At 39.7% G+C, this 25027-nt stretch overlaps 3 protein-coding genes across 6 annotated transcripts in view; 1 reads left to right on the top strand and 2 right to left on the bottom strand.

Annotated features, from left to right (window-relative positions):
* ankrd33ab (ankyrin repeat domain 33Ab) overlaps positions 1–864 on the bottom strand; it is a 4844-nt gene extending 3980 nt beyond the window's left edge. Inside the window, exon 1 of the mRNA XM_077602665.1 lies at positions 619–864. The gene's annotated coding sequence lies outside the window, so the exon portion shown is untranslated. The remainder of the gene's footprint in view (positions 1–618) is intronic.
* The window catches only part of arhgef25b (Rho guanine nucleotide exchange factor (GEF) 25b), a 22896-nt gene extending 5332 nt beyond the window's left edge, over positions 1–17564 (top strand). For 2 of the 4 annotated variants that reach the window (XM_077602663.1, XM_077602660.1), the window contains exons 3-19: positions 3146–3350; positions 3921–4027; positions 8882–9159; positions 9238–9342; positions 11588–11718; positions 12477–12543; positions 12703–12806; positions 12900–12969; positions 13079–13168; positions 13239–13331; positions 13440–13490; positions 13562–13639; positions 13705–13896; positions 14610–14790; positions 14870–15063; positions 15143–15255; positions 15700–16122. In XM_077602663.1, the coding sequence (XP_077458789.1) occupies positions 3979–4027; positions 8882–9159; positions 9238–9342; positions 11588–11718; positions 12477–12543; positions 12703–12806; positions 12900–12969; positions 13079–13168; positions 13239–13331; positions 13440–13490; positions 13562–13639; positions 13705–13896; positions 14610–14790; positions 14870–15063; positions 15143–15255; positions 15700–15706 (1803 nt within the window). In that variant the 5' untranslated portion in view covers positions 3146–3350; positions 3921–3978 and the 3' untranslated portion in view covers positions 15707–16122. Of the gene's footprint in view, positions 1–3145; positions 3351–3920; positions 4028–6003; positions 6329–8881; positions 9160–9237; positions 9343–11587; positions 11719–12476; positions 12544–12702; positions 12807–12899; positions 12970–13078; positions 13169–13238; positions 13332–13439; positions 13491–13561; positions 13640–13704; positions 13897–14609; positions 14791–14869; positions 15064–15142; positions 15256–15699; positions 16123–17429 lie in introns of those variants that run through there. The other 2 variants (XR_013300577.1, XM_077602659.1) reach the window with 2 other exon arrangements.
* b4galnt1b (beta-1,4-N-acetyl-galactosaminyl transferase 1b) lies at positions 16923–25027 on the bottom strand. Its single transcript, XM_077602672.1, has 10 exons — positions 24787–25027; positions 22065–22458; positions 20968–21074; positions 19883–19920; positions 19634–19814; positions 19251–19343; positions 18989–19176; positions 18730–18870; positions 17664–17901; positions 16923–17580 (listed from the first exon to the last, which is right to left on the bottom strand). Exons 1-10 carry the CDS (start codon positions 24971–24973, stop codon positions 17360–17362), a joined length of 1788 nt encoding a protein of 595 aa, XP_077458798.1. The 5' UTR covers positions 24974–25027; the 3' UTR covers positions 16923–17359.

Raw genomic sequence — 25027 nt, 5'->3', positions numbered from 1 at the left:
AAAGGGAACTAACCCTGCACCTCAAAATAACCTTAGTCACGGCCACCCGTCAACAGCATCTATCTTTTGTCCGTATGCATGTACAGTATACAGTATGCATGTGTGTGCAATATGTATATACACAATGTATGTGAGGACAATATGTGTGTATGTATGGATGTACAGTACAGGCCAAAGGTTTGGACATGCCACATTCAATACCCAAATAATGGTCCCAACCCAATTGATAAAGAAAGAGGTTCCACTATTTAATCCTGATAAAGCATAGTAAGTAAAAGCGATTTCAGATGACTGGCTTTTGAGGCTCAAAAAGAGAATCCCACTAGTATAAAAAAAAAAGTAATCAGAGTAAAGAATACAAACAAAGGCTACTTTGACAAAATAGAATACCATATAATATATTCTCCCTTATTTCACTTTTTTTGCTAACTACAAAACGCAATGTGTTTATTCATAGTTTTGATACCTTTAGAAAGAATCACCAATGTAAAAAGGCATACGTATGTATGTATTTATGTATGTTTGGACGTATGTGTACGAGTGTATTATCATGTGTGCGTGTCTATCCATCGCATGCAGCCTCATTATAAATCATTCACTCACAGATCTCAAACTTACCATAATGCGTAAAAGACAAAGTGTACGCCAACAGATATCCACTCCGCAGTATTGCTTTCAGATGTCTTCTTCTAATACTCCACCCTGCAGGTGAGAAGTTTGTTTCCTGCAATACCTCCAAATGGATTTCCTTCACTCATTTCCATCCCACATCATGTCGGGGTGACATGAAACCGAGAGGAGGAGTCGTTCCAGTCGAATGTACTGTCCATCCAACTCTTGCACTCAGCTCATCCCACTTAGGCCTTTGCAGGGAGGATTACTTGCTGCTTGGGCATTTTTGCCTCTGAACACAACATTAGTGGTGGGAGGAAACCAGAGTACCTGGAGAAAACCCACGCAGGCCCGGGCAGAACACGCAAACTCCACACAAGGTGGACCGACCTGGATTTTTAACCCAGGACCCCAGAACTGTGAGGCTGACACGCTAACCAGGTTATATCTGGAAACACAGTTGTCAGATTAACAGGCCAGAATTTGAGTTACATCTAATTTGTGCAACATGCGTGTATTTACTTTCTTTCTCTTGTTTGATCACTTCCGTTTGTGTAATCAGAAACACTGAATTTCCCTTATTGCATCGTTAAGAGAATGGCTTTTCATTAAGTCGGCCTTATCCAAATGACCCTAGATCTCAAGTGCAAACAAACAAAAACAACTTGTTTTAGGTTTAGTTCAAACACACCAGAAGATGGCGACCTGTTTTTCTTTTTCTTGTTGCACTCACAGACTACAGCCCCTAAAAGTGAAAAACATTGCAGCAGCTATGTATGGATTGTATTGGCAATGTTTCAATATATCACCAGTGAAAATTAAGATTGAAAATGTAAACTGTACAATTGCAGGCATTGGAATGCTTACAAACTTTTCCTTTTTATACACAAAAATATGACCAACATACCTGCATAGATTACCAAAATATAGACCAACATGAGAAGTCAACAAGTAACGAAAGTTGAATTCTTAGATACCAAACTTCTACCTTAGTAATCAAAATCAAAGCATTGCCATATTTCTGACCTCTGTGACCTTTGACCCGTTCTCTTCTCTCCATATCAACTACCCTACACATTTTAATTAAAGGAGCTTAGAAATGCTAACCATGCCAAAAAATATATGTCTGCACTAATGTAATTTTACATATAGAAAAAAAATCTGGCAGTTTTTTTCCCAGTATTCCAGCAAAAACAATGCATTCGTGAATGGCCACGCCCCAAAATATGATCTATCATTTTAAAGTTGCTAGCTGTAGTGTTTTATAGCACCTTAAAATGGGCTAATTCATGATCAAAAAACAAAATTGAATTACAAACATATCCTGCAATTTAAGCAATAATCCCTTTATCCGTTCTGGAGTTGGAGTTATCTTGAACACAAAAATACAGACACAGAGACAAATACAAAACCTCTACCTTGCGTAGATTTCAGTATTAAGGATAAAGACCACAAATAGAATTGGATTATTTCAATTTGTCACTTCCAATTAGAATAAAATGTCACAAAATCTGATTCAGAGAGGACTACATGGAAAATGGGACCTTTCCGTTTCTTTGAAAAGGTCAAATTCACTCGGGTCACTGATTGACTCATTTGACCTCATCTCAACGACTTAAGAAATGTTACCTGAACCTTCTATTCTTCTTGTTCTACTCCAGTGAAATAGGCGAAAACAACATTTTAGGGCACAGGTGTCAAAGTGGCAGCCCGGGGGCCAAATCTGCCCCCACGCATCATTTTGTGTGGCCCAGGAAAGTAAATCATGAGTGCCAACTTTCTGTTTTAGGATCAAATTAAAATGAAGAGTATAGATGTATATTAAATTTCCTGATTTTCCCCCTTTTTCAATCAATAATTGTAATTTTTTAATCATTTTTTCTGTGTTTTTAGTTCAAAAATCATTTTGTAAAATCGAAAAATATATTTAAAAAAGCTAAAATACACATTGTTTTAGATCTTTAAAAAACTGAATTCAGGATTTATAATCCAGTTCTTTTAATCAATTTATTTAAAAAAAATCTAAATATTATATCTAAAATTGTCCGACCCACATGAAATCGAGTTGACATTAACGCGGCCCGTGAACCAACCTGAGTCTGACACCCTTATTTTAGGGAATTATTTGAAAAAGGATCAGTCCCTTGACATCAAAATGATGATGTTCCTAATTTTTAAAAAACAAAATAATGATAATATATATGTATGCATTTTCGTGTGTTTAAAGAAAACATAATTGACAAACGGCGAAAAGCGTGAAGTCCGTCAGGAAGATCCAAGATGTCTAAACTATAACCTTGACAACATTTCACTGTGAGTACTAGTTATTCTGGTTTTGTGAGACAGTTGAAAGGCAAACGGGTGTGGGAATGAGCCCGTGAGATTTGTGGGACGTGGCCGAGGGCCTGTCTGGACACATCGAACCCCCTCCCTCAGCCCCTAACCGGAGTGGCCCGAGGAGGGATCCCTCTGCATTTGACCAGCTGTCTTTGTTGGCCAAGAATACCAAAGATTCTCTCCTTTTGTTCTTCAGGAGTGAAACCCAAATACTACACTGACTGACATGATTTCCCGACTCTTCCTCTCCTATTCAAAGAGGATACTTGGCATTGAGGAGAAGAGTGAGGCAGATCTGGTGATGAAGGAAGAGGATTGTTTCAAGAGCAAGAACAAAAGTGAAGAATCTGCCAATAGTACATAGCAGGATTTAACAATTCAAGGGATACAACACTAATCAAGTGAGTGTGCTTTTGCTATTAAAATGAGACAGATTTAAACAATATTAGTGTTCTATTTGGTAACCCAGCTGTATGCTTTAATATTTTTGGTGTTAATGTTTTAATTAATACCTATTGAGGTTATGCTTTATGTTTTTTTTCTTCTTCAGTATGTCATTGTATAAATATTAGTTGTGCTAGTTTGTGAGAAGAAAAATGCAGTCGTTGATTTTATATATTTATTTTTTACCAAGGTTTTGACAAACTTGAAATGCAAGTACTGGTTACTGGTTGTTGTCTCTCTTTGGAACTCGTCCTCCTTTTTAGTTTTCGTTTTGTTGGACGGTTAAGTTTAGTGGGCTAGGAGAAATTCCATTGATAAGATAAGAAGCCCTCAAACAAAAGTAAAATTAGCACGGCAATAGGTGCAAGTTGAGACGATTGTGACATTTTTAGGTTCATCTCCACCTTGGTGGCAAGTTCTTCCGTGGGCTACTCCAAATTACAACTCAAGTCATTTTTGTGCATGGTTGCTAGAGAATGGAAATAATGTGTTGATTTTCAATCTCTTGACACAAAGACTTTGTGAAGAATTTCAGATTGCAGAAAAGAGAATTTTTTGACTGATGACAACAATCAACACGCAAAGATGGAGTTCAAGTGGGCCAGGAGGTCCAGTGTGGCTGCGGGAAACAAAGGTAACAATAACTGAAAAAAAAACTATATATATATTAGTTCTGCAAAGTTGTTATCGTAATAGTAATACAAAGTTAATTCACAAGTTCCTCTGAAATTGGAGACACACACATGCGGAGGTTCCAAAAGGTTAGAGTAGTTTTATATATATTTCTGAATAAAAAAATCCTTAATTTATCTTTAATCATATGTTATTGGCCAAAAGGTTAGTTAGAGTAGTTTTATATATATTTCTGAATAAAAAAATCCTTAATTTATCTTTAATCATATGTTATTGGTAGTTCATGAATATTAATGTATGTATATATATATATACATATATATGTATATATATATGTGTATATATACATATATATATATATATATATATATATATATATATACATATGTATATATATATATATACATATGTATATGTGTATATATATACACATACATATATACATATACATACATGTACATGTACATGTATATATGTATGTGTATATATATACACATACATATATACATATACATATATACATATATATAAGTATATATGTGTATATGTATGTGTATGTGTATATATATATATATGTGTATGTATGTGTGTGTGTATATATATTTATAAATAAAGATACATTTAAATTACTAACGTCAGATTTCGTAGTTGAACAAGAGAAAGAAATGATTAAATATTGAATGGCTTCAGTCATCCAAAGGTTATCTTGCTAAAGAGAACCAAACACTATTCAATTGAGTAACACACATTAATTATCAATCGTACACATTAGTACAGCTAATATAATGCACAAAGGTTAGAATATACAATAGTTTCCTCCACTGATTATTTCCATGTTTGGATTCGAGAGAGTTTATGTGCATTTGAATCACACTCCCGGCCACCACATGACTGGACAGCTGTACTCGGAAGATCATCTAGTCATGAATACTTAATCTTTGCTTGGAGATTAAATCTGCCCGCCTCCATCCAGCCAGCTCATATCACTGCTGATATTTCCACTTGTTGCTTTTCCCAGCAAAGAATATTTTCTACCTGTGCTAACAAAAGCCATTAAGTAAAACTGTATAAAACATTTAGTAATATTTCTTAAATAATTCATTTTCTTAACCACCTATCCTCACACGAGAGCCTATTCCAGGCAACTATATGGGCAAGAGGCAGGGGACACCCTGAATTGGTGGATGGCCAATTGCAGGACACCAGGAGAACCTTAAATTCATACCAAGGGGCAATTTCGAGTGTTCAACCAGCCTACCAAGCATGTTTTTGGGATGTGGGAGGAAACTGGAGAAAACCCACGTAAGCCTGTGGGGGACATGCAAACTACACACACTGAGGACCCACATGGAATCAAACCCTCGACCCCAGAACTATTTGGCTGCCAACTACTCAAACCACCAGGCCGTCCCATATAGTAATAAGATAATAAAATAGACAGGGGGGGTTATTGTTCAATTTCGAAATCGTCTGTTGCACTAGATGGCGTTTATTCCGAAACAGTCATGAAGTGGAAGCGAGAACACTTAAATATGACTTTTTAAACTGAAATAGTTTTGTTTTTACCAGCGGTAAAATACAATGTCCCCACAGGTATTGTTGCATTGTCGATCTACACGTGTTGATTCGCCACTTGTGTTTTGTGTCGTGTAGTTGCACAGAAATGATATTTGCTAGTCTGTTTTGCATCCTGTGTTGGCATTAAAGTAGAGAAAGGTTATGCGTGGTTTGTTCAATTATAAACTCAACTTGGAGACTACAGTTTTTTTACTTTTGTCAAATGAATTATAATTACAAGTGGCATCATACGCTTTGAAGCCTTCTTTTTTTCCAGAAGCTGAATGTAAAATATTAGATAGGAAAGCAGAGGAGTGTGATTTAGTGGAGGTGGGGCCAGGCTTTTGATGCTGCCTTGCCCATGTGAGCATGTTATCCCACCCCCATCACATATCCTACCACCCCCCTTCCCGCTCTATCAGCCCCTTCAAGTACTTACGGTTCCTCTCATACTCTCATTTTCTACCTGACTGCAGGAAGAGAGGGTGTTTTGAAGTATTTTTTCTGCATTTTCTTTCCTTGAAAATGCCTAGGGAACAAGCTTGTGTTTTCCTCTTGGGATTTACACCGAAATATTTTGCGTACGTCTTTGTCCAGCACGATGTTGGCATCTGATGTGACCCTTGAATGTGCCATTGGCAAAGGATGGTCATGAAAGGGGGCCACCGGCAACAGGCATGTGGCTGTCAGCACCTGTTTCGAAAATTGCTTGGTAAATGTGGATGCTGCTTTGTCCAAGTCAGAGGTAAAAATGTTGACTTAAAATAGTACATCTTTATTCCTCTGTCTTTGTCAATGAGATATAGTGACAAGCGGAACAATTACATGATCTTCTGCGATGTGGCAATTTAGTTTTTATGGCAATTTTAGTTTTGTGGTCATTTTTTTTATTCAATCTGAATGAGATCATGGATGAAGCTGTCATTAATACTCCTGGTGGAACGCAACTAAACGCACAGATGCACGCTAACGTGCATGCAATGCCTTGACCCTTAAATCCTGGGTTGTTCCATTTGCGCATGATTAAAGCGCCGCTTTGCCTGAATGGATGCTGAGAATGAAATTTGACTTTTGAAAATGTGCTCTTTAGGTGTGTTTACATTAAAATTAGATGTCTTTCAATGGCAATTTTAAGATCGAATCGGCTTGCAATAGTTTTAAGATTCAATTGACACATTGGAATAAAAAAAGAGTCATTCGGTAAATCCTGTCGATAAATATCATTACTATGATGCATTTCTTTTGTTCATGCCAAAAACCGCTGCTATTATTGACTCCCACTAACACAGGTGGTTACCTTTTTGATCAAGATGTAAAAAAATGCACAGTGTGCAGAAAAATAACATAAATTAAAATGAATCAATGAAAATCAGATTGTCATTTTCATGTAGATGAGCTCCTGTAACAAGCAAAGTCATATAGAAAGTTAGGAATTGGACCTTGAGGACGTGCCTGGCCCCAAGTGTATCCGCTAATTAGTATCACAGGAGTCTTCAAATGTACAATTAACCTGTTATGTTATTTAAAAGATCAGGAGGGGATTGGGAGGTCAATTCTTTATTTTATCAGAAACCAAGAACAAAAACATGCGTTAAAGTAACAATAATAAAATGGAGAACATTGGGTTCAATAGGGATATGTTAACGGAACACTTTTTCAGATAACCATTCATTCATCTTCCACACCGCGCATCCTCGTAAGAGTTGCGGGGGTTGCAGGACCCTATCCCAGCTGATTTCGGGCCTGAGGCGGGGGACACCCTGAATCGGTGGCCAACCAATCACGGGGCATGAGGAGACAAAGGACAACCTTTCACGCTCACACTCATACCTAGGGGCAATTTAGAGTGTCCCACCAGCTGCCCATGCATGTTTTTGTAATGTGGGAGGAAAGAGGAGTACCCGGAAAAAAACCCACATAGCCCCGGGGAGAACATGCAAACTCCACACGGATGGACCAACCTGGATACAAACCCAGAACCCCAGAACTGTGAGGCTGACCGTGACCAGACATTTGGTCGCCGGACGTTTGGTCGCCTGGATGTTTGGTCGCCGGACGTTTGGTCGCCCGGGTGAATATAATTTTGAGAGCTGGTTTCAACAGTAGATATTTAGATATTAAAATCTCTCTCTCATGAATATAATTTTGAGAGGTGGTTTCAACAGTAAACTCTCTGTCATGTTGTCAAACGTCCGGCGACCAAACGTCCGGGCGACCAAACGTCCGGGCGACCAAACGTCCGGCGACCAAACGTCCGAGTACCGAGGCTGACACTCTAACCACTCCTGCGCCTGGAAAATCCAGTACTTTGAAATTTACAGAGACTTCTATCAGTATATTTGAGTCCACTCCTCGCTAATCTTTTGGCCCCATTGTCTTTTTCAATCACCCTCAAGCTCCTGTAATCCACCTGAAAACACAGAGCGTACCGTAACAACAGATGAGAGGCGGAGACAACTCTCACAAATCAGATGTAGTCTACTGTGGTAAATCCTTCATATTGCTGTGGCTGCCTGCAGTATATAGAGCCTGCATGGAAGGTTGAAATCCCACTATTGGTCCCTTGTGTGCATGGGTTTTCTCCAGGTACTCCGGTTTCCTCCCACACCCTAAAACATGCAAATGTAGGCTGGTTGTAAACTCTAAACTGCCTCTAGATAAGAGTGTGAGTGTGGACTGTGAGCCCTGCGATTGGCTGGCCTCTGGCTAGGATAGGCTCCAGCACCCCCTGCGACCCTTGTGAGGATAAGCGGTTCAGAAAACGAATGAATGAATATGAAATGTTCTATAAGGGTTTTATAAGAAATTCTACACACTGTCAATAGTCATGGGTCATATTATATAATACATAAATAAGCTATTCTCATTTTTTTGAGTTTTAATTTTGACATTGTTTCCTTTACATAGCTGTAGATACAAAAAATCCAATACTTACTTATACAATCCTAAAATGTGGTTGAGCAACAACTATCCTCCATATTGACCATCACAGCTTTAGGACAGTTTAAAAAAAAAACTATTTGTTGGTTCCTCTTTGTAATATACATTTGATATTTTCACCATGGCAAGTATGTCCAGTCGAAATACCATAGAATTTCCCCCAGTGATTTTGGAGATTACCATGTGTACTATATCTGATAGTATTTTGTACCAAGTGGGTAGAACAGTTGCACTGACTTACTGTAAATTTCACGTAGGACTCAGCACAGGAAATTGCACATTTTTGTGAAGCTATCTGTCTACTGCTTGTGACCCGTGTGGACAAACCCCCACAATTAACCCTCTCTGCACCCTGCAGCGGAGTCGTACTCCGTGGCGACCGTGGACGGTTCCCTTAACCCGGCTCCGTGCTCGGCGCCCCAGCGGGCCTCAGGCAGCTCCAGCCCTGGCTCCGGAAGACCACGGCACCCCGTCGGCACCTTGAAAAAGTGGCTCACCAGTCCGGTTCGCAAGCTAAGCCGAGTCGAGAAGCAGACGGGGAATTTGGACGGGGGACGGCGACCATCGCCACTCTCGCAGCCGAGGCCTTTGGACCAGCGTGATAGCGACAACACAATCCTTCCTTCTCCAGATGGGGTGAGAGTTCAGTTGCACAAATACGAGAACAAAATAAGATGGACAATTTGAAAATAGTTATTGTGTTTTCTCGTTTAGGTTTGGAAAGATGGATCACTGAGTCTCATCGCTTCATCTCCTCTGCAGCCTTGTCATCAGGTCGACTTATCGGACCTTCTACAAGGCGGAGATGCGCACAGTCTTGTAAGGTCTCAATTATCAAATTACAGGAATTATTATTATATAAAAACGCAGTGTGGTGTGACCATTCTGTGTCAAAATGGATTGAACGTACGTGACCTTCAATGGCAAATGAATTCATCTACTACTTCAAACCACAACTGTCATTGAAGAGTAATTGTCAATCGTTCTAATTCAAAACTAATTTAAGTCCTTAAGCTACCATACAATCATTTTCTTTCATTTAAAAAATAACCATGTCAGCTTAAAACCCATACAAATTCAAATCATCAATCAATAATGTTTAATTGAATTTTTATAGTATAAAAGCACATGTGACTAAACCTATTATCGATAGTTTTCACCAAAGTTACAGATAGCTCTTGCCATGGCTTTGATGGCATTATGTGGAATTATATTAAATATACATAAATTACTGGGGCTATAGTCTCGAGGGAAATTACAACATCTTATCATAATGTGTAATTCGTGCCTAAAATTTAGTCTAACTAAAATCTGAATGTCTCACATTTGATTGTCAGCAAAAAAACCTACAACTTTTCTCCAGTGATTTAGATGAAATGGAACTTTCTCCTGGAGTCGAATACCTGAATTATTCATGTATTAAGTCATAATGGTCAAATTCTGTTTAAAAAAAATCCAATTAGAGTGTTCAGGCTATGAATCACAAAACAAGTAAACAGTGAGCTGGCCGCATTTGCATGTGAACTTCAGATTTGTGCACATAAAGGGCCTTTGGCTAATTGTGCCAGAACCACATTTGACCTCTGTCTGGTAACCCTAAACTGTACTGAGAGGTTTTTGGGAGTCCAAACAATCCCTGAGGCTTTTCTCCACAGCATCTGGATGTAATCAAGCGTCTAGTAGAACAGAGTGTGTTTGATGGGGGTTCAGAGAAGTTGAATGAAGTATACAAGGCAAGGTGGGATGTAGGATGTGAAGTTTGTCTTCACATTTGCACCTAGTGACACAGAAAAACATACATTTTTTTGGTCAAGGGTCAGTCATAATATATGTTCTAACTCATTCTGATGGTGTTGGATGGGCTTTCTTTGTTCCAAATTTGTCCTTTAGGACCTTGCCAAAAGAGAACATTGTTTTTCGGTAGTATCTGAATTTGTTAATTTCCATAATTTTGTGACCAGGTTCTAAAGAGGAGACTATTATTTTTTTACTAGCTGAATTTTAGGATGGCCAATAGAAACTACGAATCCATATGTAGAACATGTATGAAATATGCACAATTATAGTAACCCCTAAGGCTGCGATGAAGTGCCGATATATTTAAACAAGTTTTGTAAAAAAAAAAAACAGGCTTTTCCAGTAGTGACTATCGACTAAAAACAATGTTGTTGGGATAACAGATGTACAAGGACAGGGAAGCTAAATTGTGCACCAAAAAGAAGGTAAAATGGCAAACTGTGTGGTGGTTGCTGATGAGGAAGTAGAAGATCAAACAGCAAAGTGCAAATTTGACCTACATAGTGACTTAACAGAGGGATTATCAAGCGGTGTTCAGAGATATAGACCAGAATGTAGTGAGACTGCAGTATGTCAAGAGGATTACAGTCAAATTCACATTAGATTAGACTGATTTTAGGTGAGGGGGTGGACATTTGTTATATAACAGCACTTTATACTGTAGCCAAATAACTGACATCCCTCAGAAGCCGTGCTATACTTTTACTAGATTTCTCGTTTGGACAAAACTCCTCCAACGACCTCGAAAGCCAGCAGAAAGTGCTTTATACGCTTAAGTTTCATAAGATTTGTTCATGACTTTCCAAAAAAAGATCAGCAAAAGTGCCCCTTGCATGGTGATTTATGAGATGCTTGTAACATCTTGCAATAGTTTCATACATGCTCAGTCAGTTAACTTAGTGCTGACATGCTCAAAACTTTTTAAAAATGTAAGAACATGAAGGTTATTATTTCTGCAGAGGAGTACAAAATGGGACATTGCTTTCTATATACTGTATAAATGAGATAATACTATGTACACCACATAGAGAGAGAAAAAAGAGACCGAAATATCCATTGAAAGGCAAATAAATGGATATTTTGAAACTGTTCACATATCCAACAGTTGTGAATTTTGAGGTTGGTGTAGATTTAATTGTTGAATATGTGCATTCGATTGTGTACAGAATACATATGAATGCATTTCAATTTCTTTCTGAAATTGCACCCAAAATCTGAAAGACTCTAGTTTAGCCGTGTTATTCTGACACATACATTTTCATTCTAGAGCTACAAATCCAGCGTCAACACTCTCCATGGCGAGGACAGCAGCTGCAATGTGATGGAGGATGCCGGGAGCCAGTGGTCTGTAGCGGTGGACAGCGAGGAAGAGAGAAGCATTGCCTTTGAAAAGAGCGTGTAAGTGTCTCCCTTCTCTATTAAATTGGGGTATATTAAATATGATATGTATATATATATTATATATATGTATATATAACATATATATGATATATATGTATATATATATGTATATATATATATAACATATATATATATATATAATATTATATATATATTATATATTATATTATATTAAAGGGGGATGTTAAAGGGGGGGCATGTTAAAGGGGGGGGCATGTTAAAGGGGGGCATATTAAAGGGGGCATATTAAAGGGGGGCATATTAAAGGGGGGCATATTAAAGGGGGGCATATTAAAGGGGGGCATATTAAGGGGGGCATATTAAGGGGGGCATATTAAGGGGGGCATATTAAAGGGGGGCATATTAAAGGGGGGCATATTAAAGGGGGGCATATTAAAGGGGGCATATTAAAGGGGGCATATTAAAGGGGGCATATTAAAGGGGGCATATTAAAGGGGGCATATTAAAGGGGGCATATTAAAGGGGGCATATTAAAGGGGGCATATTAAAGGGGGGTATTGTAAATGGGGGCATATTATAGGGGGCATATTAAATAGGGGGTATAGTAAATGAGGGTATAGTAAATGAGGGTATAGTAAATGAGGGTATAGTAAATGGGGGGTATTGTAAATGGGGTATAGTAAATGAGGGTATAGTAAATGAGGGTATAGTAAATGAGGGTATAGTAAATGGGGGGTATATTAAATGGGGGGTATATTCTTTACATTATATCTTTAATGCTTGACTTTTTTCAGGTATGTGCTGACTGAGCTGATAGAAACAGAACGATTGTATGTGGAAGATCTTGGACTCATTGTACAGGTATTACGCACGTTCAAGTACAGTTTTAACCAAGTTAGATACGTATGTCACGACCTTATCAGTTAACCGTCTCCAGTTTGACTTTCATCGCGTTGTAATCGACTGCATAAACTCTTGCACTGTACTCAACTCTAATGTAATATACTGTGCTGTGTGAAGGGCTATATGGCAAACATGACCAATCAGGGTGTTCCAGAAGACCTCAAAGGGAAAGAAAGGATTGTTTTTGGAAACATCCAACAGATTTACGACTGGCATAAAAGGTGCCGTTTTCTCATCATTCACTTCCATCTCAACCAAATTGTACTCATTATCTTGCTGCATTTTCTGATCACATCCTGTTTGGCGGTCCTCAGTTATTTCCTGGGCGAACTGGAGAAATGTGTGACGGATCCAGACATCTTGGCCGAGCTCTTCATTAAGCACGTGAGGAGGCTTTTTTATCTTTTTTTGGTTTCATTTTTGTTTTTTCTGAGTATATCGTGCTTTGGTTGCATTTACATGAGTTCAAGGCCAATTTTGTCTGTGTCCTCAGGAGCGTCGTCTTCACATGTACGTGGTTTATTGTCAGAACAAGCCCAAATCAGAGCATGTTGTCTCTGAGTACATTGAGACCTTCTTTGAGGTGAGGACTGGAATTCTTCACAATTCTAAGAAACATTTTATGCATTACACTGTCATGTTTTACCTGACAGGATCTGAGGCAGCAGTTGGGTCACAGACTCCAACTCAACGACCTTCTGATCAAACCGGTCCAACGGATCATGAAATATCAGCTTCTGTTGAAGGTATGTAACCTAAATCTCACGTAAAATTCATGTATTTTTTTCCATTGGTGTCTCTGAGATCCCTAAAGGTGCAAAAGATCCTAAAAGAAACCTGTTTTCTATTGTTAGGACTTTCTAAAGTATTACAGCAAAGCCGGACGAGATGTAGAGCAACTTAGGGTATTTTTTTTTTTATCATACAGTGTTTGTTTTTATTGGTGTGACAAATGGTGTGTTTTTTTCCCATTCAGAGAGCAGTGGAGGTGACATGTTTTGTGCCTAAAAGATGCAACGACATGATGAATTTGGGGAGGCTGCAAGGCTTTGAGGTTAGCTAACCCTTCAGTGCCTCCACGGAAAAGCATGTTAACATCTATGAATTTGTCTTTTACAGGGTAAAATCACAGCTCAGGGGAAACTTCTTCAGCAGGATACTTTCTCCGTCAGTGAGCAAGAAGCCTGCGTCTTGTCCAGACCCAAAGAGAGGAGGGTCTTCCTGTTTGAGCAGCTGGTCATCTTCAGCGAGCCAATCGATAAGAAAAAGGGATTTTCTTTACCGGGTTATACATTTAAAAACAGCATAAAGGTAAGAATTGCTCAGATTATACTTGTTACACTTGGGTGTGTTTACATACCAGCAAAATTTAAAAAAATACATCTAACACCTTTTCCACAAAGTTACAAAATGCACAGACAAGAAAAACCAGTCATGATCAATTATTAATCCTTGACAAACCATTTTTTGTTTATTAATTTTATAAAATCATCTCACCTCATTTTCTGAAGCGCTTTATCCTCGCTAGGATCGCGGGGGGTGCTCGAGACTATCCCAGTTGACATCAGGCCAGAGGCGGGGGACACCCTGAATTGGTGGTCAGCCAATCGCAGGGCACAAGGAGACAAACAACCATTCATTCTCACACTCATACCTAGGGGCAATTTATAGTGTCCAATCAGCCTACCATGCATGTCTTTGTAATGGGGGAGGAAACCGGAGTACCCAGAGAAAACCCACGCTGGCAAAAAGGGGAGACAGGTAAAATTCATGCTCAGCCAATCACAGGGCACAAGGAGACAAACATCCATTCATGCTCACACTCGTATCTAGGGGGAATTTAGAGTGTCCAATCAGCCTACCATGCTGTGTCAAACAAAAGCGCTACAGTAAAAGGGAAAACACGTCTGATATGATAACATGGGCATCTTAGAGATTTAAATACGAGTCTGCTCATGTCATATAGTAGTGTGAACAAAATATTATACTAATATTGAAAAGCACCTTTGCCGTATATGATACAGGTCAGCTGCTTGGGTGTGGAGCAGAATTCCGTCGAGGGCCCGTGCTCCCTCGCCCTGACGTCCCGTGGGGCAAATAGCGGCGTGACTCGCTTTATCATGCAGGCCTCGTCTCCAGAAATACAAAAGGCTTGGCTCAGTGACATACTGCAGATTTTAGAGACTCAACGGAACTTTCTTAATGGTATCGCCGCTTCATGATTTGACAGTAAAACCATCAAGCAAGTTCAGTTTTAATATTTTTTCCCCGGCCCTCTCTCCAGCGCTTCAGTCTCCAATTGAGTACCAGCGCAGGGAGAACAAATCAAACAGTCTGGGCAGAATCATGAGGTCTCCGGGCGCTCTGCAGCCTTACTCGTCAGCTTCTATGGAACGCCATCATCAACCCGGCCTGCTGTCTTACAACACCTCCCTTCCGTCATTGCATCCGCATCATCACAGCCCAGCTGTGAAAGCAGTAAGCAGTGCAGAATGGATCTTTTAATCTCTGTCATCCAAAATATAGACTTTTGCATATAATTTCTCTTCACCATCAGGTTTCTAATCCGTGTGCCACGGCGCAACAAGCGACAAACCTTCAAATGTCGTCAGAGCCGCAACTAACTTTGAGTCCAGGAGCAACAGGACTTTCTCCCTGCATGGGATACAGGTGACAGATGACTTTCTTGCCTTTATTTAACCCATTGTCACCCAAGTTAACAATGTTTAGATTTTTGTAACGTTTGCAGAACTATTGCATAAAGTGGCAAAACTCTCTTATCAAGTAAGAAAAGAATTACAGGCTGCCATCAAACGGGTACTCGGACGTTTGGTCGCCCGGACGTTTGGTCGCCCGGACGTTTGGTCGCCCGGACGTTTGGTCGCCCGGACGTTTGGTCGCCCGGACGTTTGGTCGCCCGGACATTTGGTCGCCCGGACGTTTGGTCACCCGGACGTTTGACAACATGACAGGGAGTTTATTGTTGAAACCAGCACTCAAAATTATATTTATGAGAGAGAGAGTTTAATATCTAAATATCTACTGTTGAAACCAAGGCAACATTGGAACATTGCCAAGTTTATCCTAAGAATACTCTGAAATTTCTGTTTTCAGGTTGTGACTGCTGCTTCCCAGCCAACCACAATTCATGGCAGTAAAACTTGAGCGCATTGAAGGTACAACCGAATGCTCATGAAGTTTTTGTTATCTCACATTATAGTACTACTTTAGAATTCCAATAAAAGGCCTTTTTTAGTCTCCTGCATGTGTACGGGAAAATCTCAAAGGAGAATGCCAGGCAGAGACTTTTCAGTGACACCTCCCATCCCTTATCTTAGATTTGTACCCCGCATAATAGCTGTTTTTGGTGGGATGTTTGAATGCAGTTTTTGTTAGCTCATTGTTTGTACAAAAGACATTTTCTGCTTGTCACTAGGCAGAAAATGAGCGAAATTTGCTGTATCGCAGTCCGCTCATCCCATGTTGCTTGACTTTGTGTTGTAAATAAAATTAATCAATAAAAAGGAAACAATTCCAGTGATCTTGTATATTCTCATGATAAAGTGCAAAACTAAGTTAGTTTTTTTTTTGCATGACATCAATGACATTGCTGTTCATGTTCATATCAGCCATTTTGTGTTTGATTTGCACTTGCAATTTATAACAATGAATACTTTTGTCTCATTCCCTGTAAAAATATGCCATTTTGGAATGAAACATTACATTGTTCCCAATACGCATTGCCATCTAGTGAAAATGAAATGTAATACAGTGTTGAAAATAATTGAATTATTATAAAAGGTGGTGGGGGTTAAAATTGTTAATGGCATTTAGAAATATTGACCAAACTCTCCCCAACACTCAAATGTTTAATAAATACTAAAAGAAAAAAAAGAAACATACATTGAATTAAGTCAGCAGTCGTTAAAAATGTTAATAAGCCATTTAGTATGGAAACAAGTAGTATTAAATAATTGACAAAGCTGCAATAATAAAGTCGCTGAGTAATGAGAAGTGCATTAGATACAAAATTAAAATTTCTAACATTTGAAAATACATAATCTGGATTGTTTTGGTCGTAACATTCAATTCCTTTAAAAAAAATACATAGTATTTGGAAATTACAAAAAAATAATGAGCATTTATAGATGTTTATATCAATTGTAAAATATGTAAACTTGGTTAGTTGGCTTATTATTTTATTCGTTTGAATGTAATTTTTAAATAACACTTATTTTACTGTTTTTATTTAACAATATTCAGTAAAATGAATACTGTACACCAAATTCAGTTTTTGAGCAAATACATGAATATTTGACTTGAATCATCAAAATCCTCAAAAATGCAGAGAATCAAGTCAACCTCTGACTTATTTTTTTTGTCCCAAGTTTTCTATACATCTATACACGTAAATGTAAAACTTTATTCACACATTTTTTTGTTTGTTTGTAATTTTGTAATACTTAAGTATCCAACCTGCATTGCTTAGATGACAGTCTCTTCCATGAAAAAAACAACAAATAGGATTGAAATAAAATGAATTCCGCTTCATCTCCGGTCACTAAAGTCGTTCATGCAGATGTGGGGGCGCCGGGGTGGTCTTTTCCAGAAGCTCCCAAATCACTTTGGTCTTTGTAAACAAAAACAGTTGGCAATACTGTCTGGTTTGATCAATCCGTTCGTTCCATGGCACACAACCAAAAAAAAGTCATAGGGAAATCATCTGCCAAACGTATGTGCTCTTTGGCAAATCAGGATCTCCAAGAAAAGCAATCTAACCGCCACGAGTCAAACACTGAAACCTGTTCTTGAAGTATAAGAGGCCACGTTTGTATTGGGTAAAGGGAGAAGAGGCGGACGGGTAACGGAATTTGGCGTAGGCTTTGTCGCTTTCTGATGGCTTGGTCCAGGGGAGCTTGATTTTACTTGCATGATCGACGATGACGTCGTCACAAGAGCCTACATGGAGCATTCCCAGGCCATCGATGAAAAACTCTGAAAGGTAACACAGGAACGAACATGTTATGCCCAGACAGCGGGTAAGCAGTTCTATTTTACAACACTTTTCTTGTACTCACCCAGGTGGGCTACCCTGTTGAAGCGAGGGTCAAAGCCAACCTGTAGGATTTTGTCGGTCCGAGCTAGGAAGAAGTTAATCACCCCATCGGTTACCACGCAGTTTGGGAATCCCTGGATGACGTGATGGAAGCCTCTCCGCAGGTGCAAACAGTCCCCGTCCTCCTCCCCCGGCTCAATGGCTATGGTCTGCCTGTAGGCGTTGGTATACCCCGTCACCTCCTGCACTGCACCGCCCACCTGGACACGCAAACAAATTCATACAGGCTTATCTCGTCTCGTTTGGTGATTCGCAACCTCCTCACACTTGAGTTTATTCATTCATTCAATCAATTATTTTCTGAATACCTTTTCCTCACAAGGGTCGCATGGGTGCTGGAGTCTATCCCAGCTCACTATAGGCACCAGGCCGTGTGCGGTCGATTCATCGCCGGTCAATTGGTCGCCGTCTTTTGGTCGTCGGTCTTTTGGTCGCGGTCTTTTGGTCACCCGGACCGCGACAACGGGCGGCCAAAAGACCTGCGACCAAAAGAACGACGACCAAAAGACCGGCGACAAAACAAGGTAAAACAACACGGTCTATGCACCAATAAAAGCCAACAATGGCCATGGGCAATTTCACTGAGCCGACGTGTGACTATATAAGAGTTTGTATGTACATGAGTTGTCCCTTTAAGAAGTTACGTCAGTTCAGTCAGGGTCTTAACAAGTTCTCCAACAAAAAACAATAAAAGTCCGGGAAATTTTGAGCTTTTCTTTAGCCTAATAATTAATAGGGCATTAAGTATGACTAAATAGTAATTCGCAGTTTGTATTTAGGGAATTTGAGCAACGATTTAAATGGTAATTATCAATAACCTTCCGGGCGACCAAAAGATCGGCGACCAAAAGACCGGCGACCAATCGACCGTGTACCGCTAACTATAGGCACCAGGCAGGGGACACGAATGAATAAATTAATGAGATACCTTCACCCTTTCCCTGTTGCTTTGTAATGCGCCACTCAAGGCCAAATTTAGGTACACAAGATACAGACTAACATCTCATCTACATTAGTGTGTCTCTCACCAGGTCCAAAGTGGTCCTTTCTAAAACATCCACAAGTTTCTCCAGCTTGGTCTTACTGGTGAAAATGAAGTCATCATCTACCCACAGCACATACTTGGTGGTCACCTGGGAAATGGCCAGGTTACGACCAGCAAACCATCCCTAGAAGACACGGCACATGACATTCAGACATCAAGTGTAACGTTGCCTTGAAAATCATATGATCCAATTTGCAAGAACACTATGTGCCTTTCAAGAATATTCCATCTCAATTCTTTACCTTTCCAAAAGGCATGATGTAATGTTCAATGAAAGGCTCGGTGATACTTCGGGGATTTTCACTGTCGTCGGCAATGATAATGGTGATGGTCGGATAGTATTTCCTCACGCTGTCAATCATATTTTGAAGCTTGTCATAGCGTAGAAATGTTTTGGTCGCTATGGTGACCAGAGCACTGATGTTGTACTCTAGAGAGAAGGAAGATCATGAGTTCAGATAATAGGGGGGGGACAAACAAATAGCACATCTTTCGTTGCAATACCTCCTTCCGTGCCGGTGTTGTACAGTTTTGGTGTTAAACCGTGACGGATCTTGATGATGAAGTTGGCTTGATGGCCCTCTGTCTCAAAGTGCACTAAAAAACAGGTTCAGAAAATGAACATTGAAAAATCATTTGGGAACTGACAACACTAATTGTTGTTGGCAATGCCTTGCTAAAATAATTCAACAGTAGTGAAAGAGTTAGCGGAATATCCACAGCATTAAAACCAACATTAATGATTCTTGCCAGAAGCTCTCAACGCATTGGTTGCCTTTCTTCGTCAGTGGAAGTTAATGGAATATCCACCCACAAAAAACAAACATTTTTGACAAGATACGAGTCAGCAAACAATGCAATCCAAACTCTGACCATAATCTGCTCACCTGTGTCAGCTGTATTGGGGTGAAACATCGTGTTTGTGTACGTGACAAACTGCAGTTGTCGGTTCAGTTTCGTCAAGTGGCCGCTCGAAAGCGTCATGTGCATTTCCCCATCGCCGTGGATTTTGACGCCGTCCACCTCTCCGGCGACGTTTAGCTTCCCCATTGCGGTGGTGAGATTTATCTGTGGCAAAAGTAGTCATGGGAAAATGTCTCAAAATGTGATTACAAAAAAAAAATGTATATACTTACTAAGTAGTTGTCTCGCGGGAGGTCCCTTAAGGCTAATCCTGAAAAAAATGTTGGAATTGAGACTTAAATAAGTGTTTTCACAGCTCGAACGCCATTCTTGTCTCGCAATTCCAAGTAAAAAACAAATGTTTTTTAAAAGTATATTCACAGTTACCCATTTTTAGTTACTAGTATTACACATTGAAGAATTTAAAAAGCCAATAATGGTATAAAATTGGGTGAAGATTTGTTGAAGTTGTTTATGTTGTGGAGGTTGGAAGAAAATGCCTATTGAGACTGTCCGTTTCTTTCAAGGCATCCTTTTATGAGCCACCCTTCACAACCCACATTTGATATAGTTTCATAATAGTGCCACATTGTATGAATCCTGCCACTATGCTTCCTCATGGCATGTCTATGAGGGCATATGTGAGAGTTCAGCTAAAGGCCACATGCTTTTCAATAGTTAGACCACAAGTAGTGTCAAAGTGGCGGCCCATGGGCCAAATCTGGCCCGCCGCATCATTTAGTTTGGCCCGGGAAAGTAAATCATGAGTGCCGACTTTCTGTTTTAGGATCAAATTAAAATGAAGAGTATAGATGTATATTAAATTTCCTGATTTTCCCCCTTTAAAATCAATAATTGTAATTTTTTAATCATTTTTTTCTGTTTTTAGTTCAAAAATCATTTTGTAAAATCTAAAAATATATAAAAAAGCTAAAATAAACATTGTTTTAGATGTGTAAAATCTGAATATTCAGGGCTTTTAATCCAGTTCTTCTAATCCATGTATTAAAAAAAAATCTAAATATTATATTTAAAATGGTCCGGCCCACATGAAATCGAGTTGATGTTAACGCGGCCTGCGAATCAACCCGAGTCTGACACCCTTGAGTTAGACTGTTGCCTCAACTTGAGTCACGTAGCCTGGCACGTCCAAAACACCAAGTTATACTTTCTAAACACAAACACATCACTGACATGAGGACGCTATCTATGCATAAAGTTATCCAATCCAATCCAATCTGGGTCAAACATTTTTGGAGATGTCTTTGAAAAAAAGAGAAACGAGGCGGGATTTTAATAAAAATAGATGTACACATACCTGGGATGAGGATTGTTTTTAGAGGCCGCATCTCCACGCCCTGTGTTGGATACTGTAATGGATTGTTTGCCTTTGCAATGATGAGCAAATCTCCAGGTGTTTCCAACCTGTTACCAAGGAGCATTGACAAACATGCAAAGGGTAGTATTTTTTTTAGAAAATAGTTGAACATTCTAATCGCAGCACAGACAGAAATAATTATATAGGAACCCAGATCAGGGTTATTGAACTCATAAATCATTGGCTGCCATTGCCAGCGCTAGATGTCAATTTTTTTTTAATCGCGCATCCCAGTCAAAATAGATTGAACATCTTGCGCCGTCAATGGTAATGAAAGACGAGCCGTCCTAGTTTAAATGAATTGGATGTCTGTTCATTTAGTGTAGTAGCATTTTGTGAGGTCAACACTATGGAAAGAAATCTACTTTAGAGTGTAAGTTAACATTCTGTAATTCAGTTTTTGACTGGTTATATCTTGATATGTCTAGTTATTTGAAGCATTGAAGCACAAGGGAATGTGGTCAAATATTGTTTACTTACCGAATGACTTCACATCATTTGTCATGAGAGAAAAATGTGCTAAGCTATTATTATTTTTTTCCTTTTTTATTTTGAGTTGTTTGCGCCAGGAATTTCTTATTTTTCCGTTAACACTGTCCACATTTTTTGGCGGACAACACACCAGCTTTGTTGAATGAGTCGCTGCATTGCAACACACATAAATTCTGCAAAATTGCCCCAATCATTGTACACAGCAACACAATGTCCTATTAAATTTACACATGACAGATTCCCTTTGCTAGTTTCCTATTATTATTATTATTTTCCTTTTTTATTTTGAGTTGTTTGCGCCAGGAATTTCTTATTTTTCCGTTAACATTGTCCACATTTTTGGGCGGACAACACACCAGCTTTGTTGAATGAGTCACTGCATTGCAACACACTTATAAATTCTGCAAAATCGCCCCAATCATTGCACACAGCAACACAATATCCTATTAAATTTACACATGACAAATTTCCTTTGCTAGTTTCCTTTCATTTTCCAGCAGTGCTTCTCACCAGGAATAGCGGTGCAAAAAAATAATGAATTTCACCTTTTCTGGAAGCTCTTGAACTCCTTATCCCTTCTTTTCTTCACCTCCTCCAGCTCGTTGCCCTTGAAGGCCGTGTTCAGCGAGAAAGCCGACACCCGCGATGTTAAGAATTGGAAGATGGGCAGCGTCACTCCTTCGCTCTCACACATGCATCCGTTGCGAGCCAACAAGCCTGCCACGCTCTCGCGTACCCGAAAGGGGATGGCGCTCAACTGGGGATCTGGTTCAAGGAGACGGTCCTCCAGATGCGGGTCTAACAGGAGTCCTGGCCTTTGCCAGACCTCTATTGTGGTGTGGGCCCGGGTGGGCCACGTGTGGATGAGAGCCAGGACCAGAAACACGGATACCAGGATGCCGAGCAAGACTGTTTTGTGAAGGGAGCGCATCCTCACACCTGTCAAGCACAAGACCAATCCTGACGTCAACATAAAAGTGCACGTTCCAATGCCTGGTACTCCGATCTTTACAAATCCGGAAAAAAAGGTATTTACATCATAACCCAGTTTAAATGAGATCTATTAACAAGCATAAGAGAAAGCGATGGTCAGATTTTGCATCCCAGGAATGTGGTTTTTGATTGATGATGACCATTTTAATTTATTTTTTAAAAACCTATCTCAGCTCACATAGTGGCAAATTACTTAGTAGTTAGTTTCTCATTCATTCAACTGGCTGGTCATGAAAGACAGTACATGGAAGAACTGGAGGCAGGATGTCTGAAATCAATACAAAGCTCTTTTGTCCAACAGATATTAATTTTAAGAGAGGATTCGTCAAACCAGGAAATGACGTCATCAAGAACCGTGACTGTCCTCACTAAGAAGGCTGACAATAACGCAATAATCTACATACTTTTACATGAGTTTGAGTTTGATTTATTTCATAAGGGACAGCACATAATAATGAACATATTTATATTCATGTTTATGAACATATATATGAAAATATGTAAGATTCTAGCTGAGGGCTAATTTCTATCTTTAGTCCCTTGTATAGGTTGAAGATAAACAATGACACATACTAGACAGACACACACATACACACGTAGCACAGTTTTAGACAGTGTTGTGATCGAAATTTTGTTGGTCTAACAGCCAGGCTTTAAGATGGTTGGCAAAGAGGTTCAGAGACAGGAGTTCACGTGTTAATTGGTATTGAGTTCCAGGTATGTGCGGCACGGACAAAGAAGGAAGGTGCTTTGGCTAATTTAGCACCCTTTTTGAAGGGAACTACACAGTCACCTCTAGAGCCAGCCCTTGTTGATGTGTTAGAATTTTTTTGTACAAAATCTTGTGGGGATTTCCTTTGGAAAGTACTATTCTGCACTTGTAAAATGTCCTGAAGACACATGAGTTGTCAACATGTGATAAAAGTGCCTATGCACCAATAATGCATTTGGGATGGCACTTCACAGAATGAGGGAGGCATTAACAGCTTTTCATAATGCATTTACCACGTCCTTATTGTTTCCCTTTCTATTGAGACCAAATGTTTTCCCTGAAAGAAAAGCCTTCAGTCAGGCTTTCCTCTGACCTTACGGGTATGAAAACCCCAGAAAATGTGCATTGGGTGTTCCATGCATCAAATAGATAAGATTTAAAGAAGAAAAAAAGATATACTGTAATTTCACTATGGGTAAAAAACAGAAATTGCACCCGCAACCAAGACAGCGCGAAAATACAGTAAATTACTGGATGAGTCACCACCAAAAGTCAAACTATTTCTAGTACGAGGTCGTTCCGAGGGCATTCACATCGTACCTGACCATCTTTTTTTATCCCCTGAGGAAAAGGGCTATCTTTGTAGACTGTCCGGAAAATGAATGAATAAATGAATGTTCTCATGGTGGTTGCAGTTTGTACTACTTTGAAGCAATATCTCACAAAGAGCTAGTATTTGTAACATCTCATCTCATCTCTCATCTCATTTTCTGAAACGCTTTATCCTCAATAGGGTTGCGGGGGGTGCTGGAGCCCATCCCAGCTGACTCCGGACCAGAGGCGGATGACACCCTGAATTGGTGGCCAATCGCAGGGCACAAGGAGACAAAAGCCAAGCATTCACACTCACTCTTATACCTAGGGGCAATTTAGAGTGTCCAATCAGCTAACCATGCATGTTTTTTGAATGTCAGAGGAAAACGGAGTGCCAGGAGGAAACCCACGCAGGCCCGGGGAAAACATGCAAGCGCAACACAGGTGGACGTGATCCGGATTTGAACCCAGGACCCCAGAGCTGTGAGGCCGACGCGCTAACCACTCGCTCCACCGTGCCGCCCTATTTATAACATGACATCGTTCGGGCAGTTTTGATTGCAGGTGCATGTAATACCGACTTATTTTGATAACAAGATCATGTCATAATGTGTCCTCTCTAATGTCATAAACCGCGGAGAAATACCCCATATAATAACAATGATGATGCCCGAAGCACATTGGCTCTTTAATAAGGACGGCAAATACATGGAGGGGGAATAGACATACAGACCATATAGTGGCATAAATGTAACATGTGCAGTGGTTGAATATGAAATATTATCCTGACTTTCGTTATCACAAGCCGTTGTGATGATAAATAAAGGTCGATCGCAGCAGGCCTATTAGCTGTCTCAAACGCAATTGAGACAGCGGAGTACAAAATACGACGTTTATCCCCACCAAGCATCTTTTGATGACAAGTAGTTGTTTTTCATCCATTCATATATTTTGTTTAAAATGCTTACCGTAATTCAAAGCCCCCTTGCAGCCAACCCTCCAGTAGCCTGTGTCTTCTTCAAGGAGGGCGCGCCTCTTGATGGACCCTCCGACTTCTCCCCCCTCGTTGATGCGGACGCAGAGGTACGTGCGCTCGGATTGCGTATCGCCGTAGCTCCGTGGGCAAGAAATCGAATGCTGGAGCACGTAACACATTAGAATTTTGTGGAATACAACTGTTGCTAATTTCCTACTAATAATTGAATCCAA

Source organism: Stigmatopora argus, chromosome 6 (assembly GCF_051989625.1).
Source record: "Stigmatopora argus isolate UIUO_Sarg chromosome 6, RoL_Sarg_1.0, whole genome shotgun sequence".
Taxonomy (NCBI): domain Eukaryota; kingdom Metazoa; phylum Chordata; class Actinopteri; order Syngnathiformes; family Syngnathidae; genus Stigmatopora; species Stigmatopora argus.
Note: the sequence above shows the minus strand (reverse complement) of the source record. Positions and strands in the feature narration are given on the sequence as shown.

What these genes read in the sequence shown, in the direction of transcription:
- b4galnt1b (XM_077602672.1), bottom strand. Translation starts at nt 24,973, where the DNA reads ATGTGTTACGTGCTCCAGCATTCGATTTCTTGCCCACGGAGCTACGGC. An exon ending in AAAGGACCACTTTGGACCTG is followed by an intron (nt 17,902 to 18,729) that starts GTGAGAGACACA and finishes TTGCGTGTCCAG; the next exon opens with GTGGGCGGTGCAGTGCAGGA. An exon ending in CAACAGGGTAGCCCACCTGG is followed by an intron (nt 17,581 to 17,663) that starts GTGAGTACAAGA and finishes GTTACCTTTCAG; the next exon opens with AGTTTTTCATCGATGGCCTG.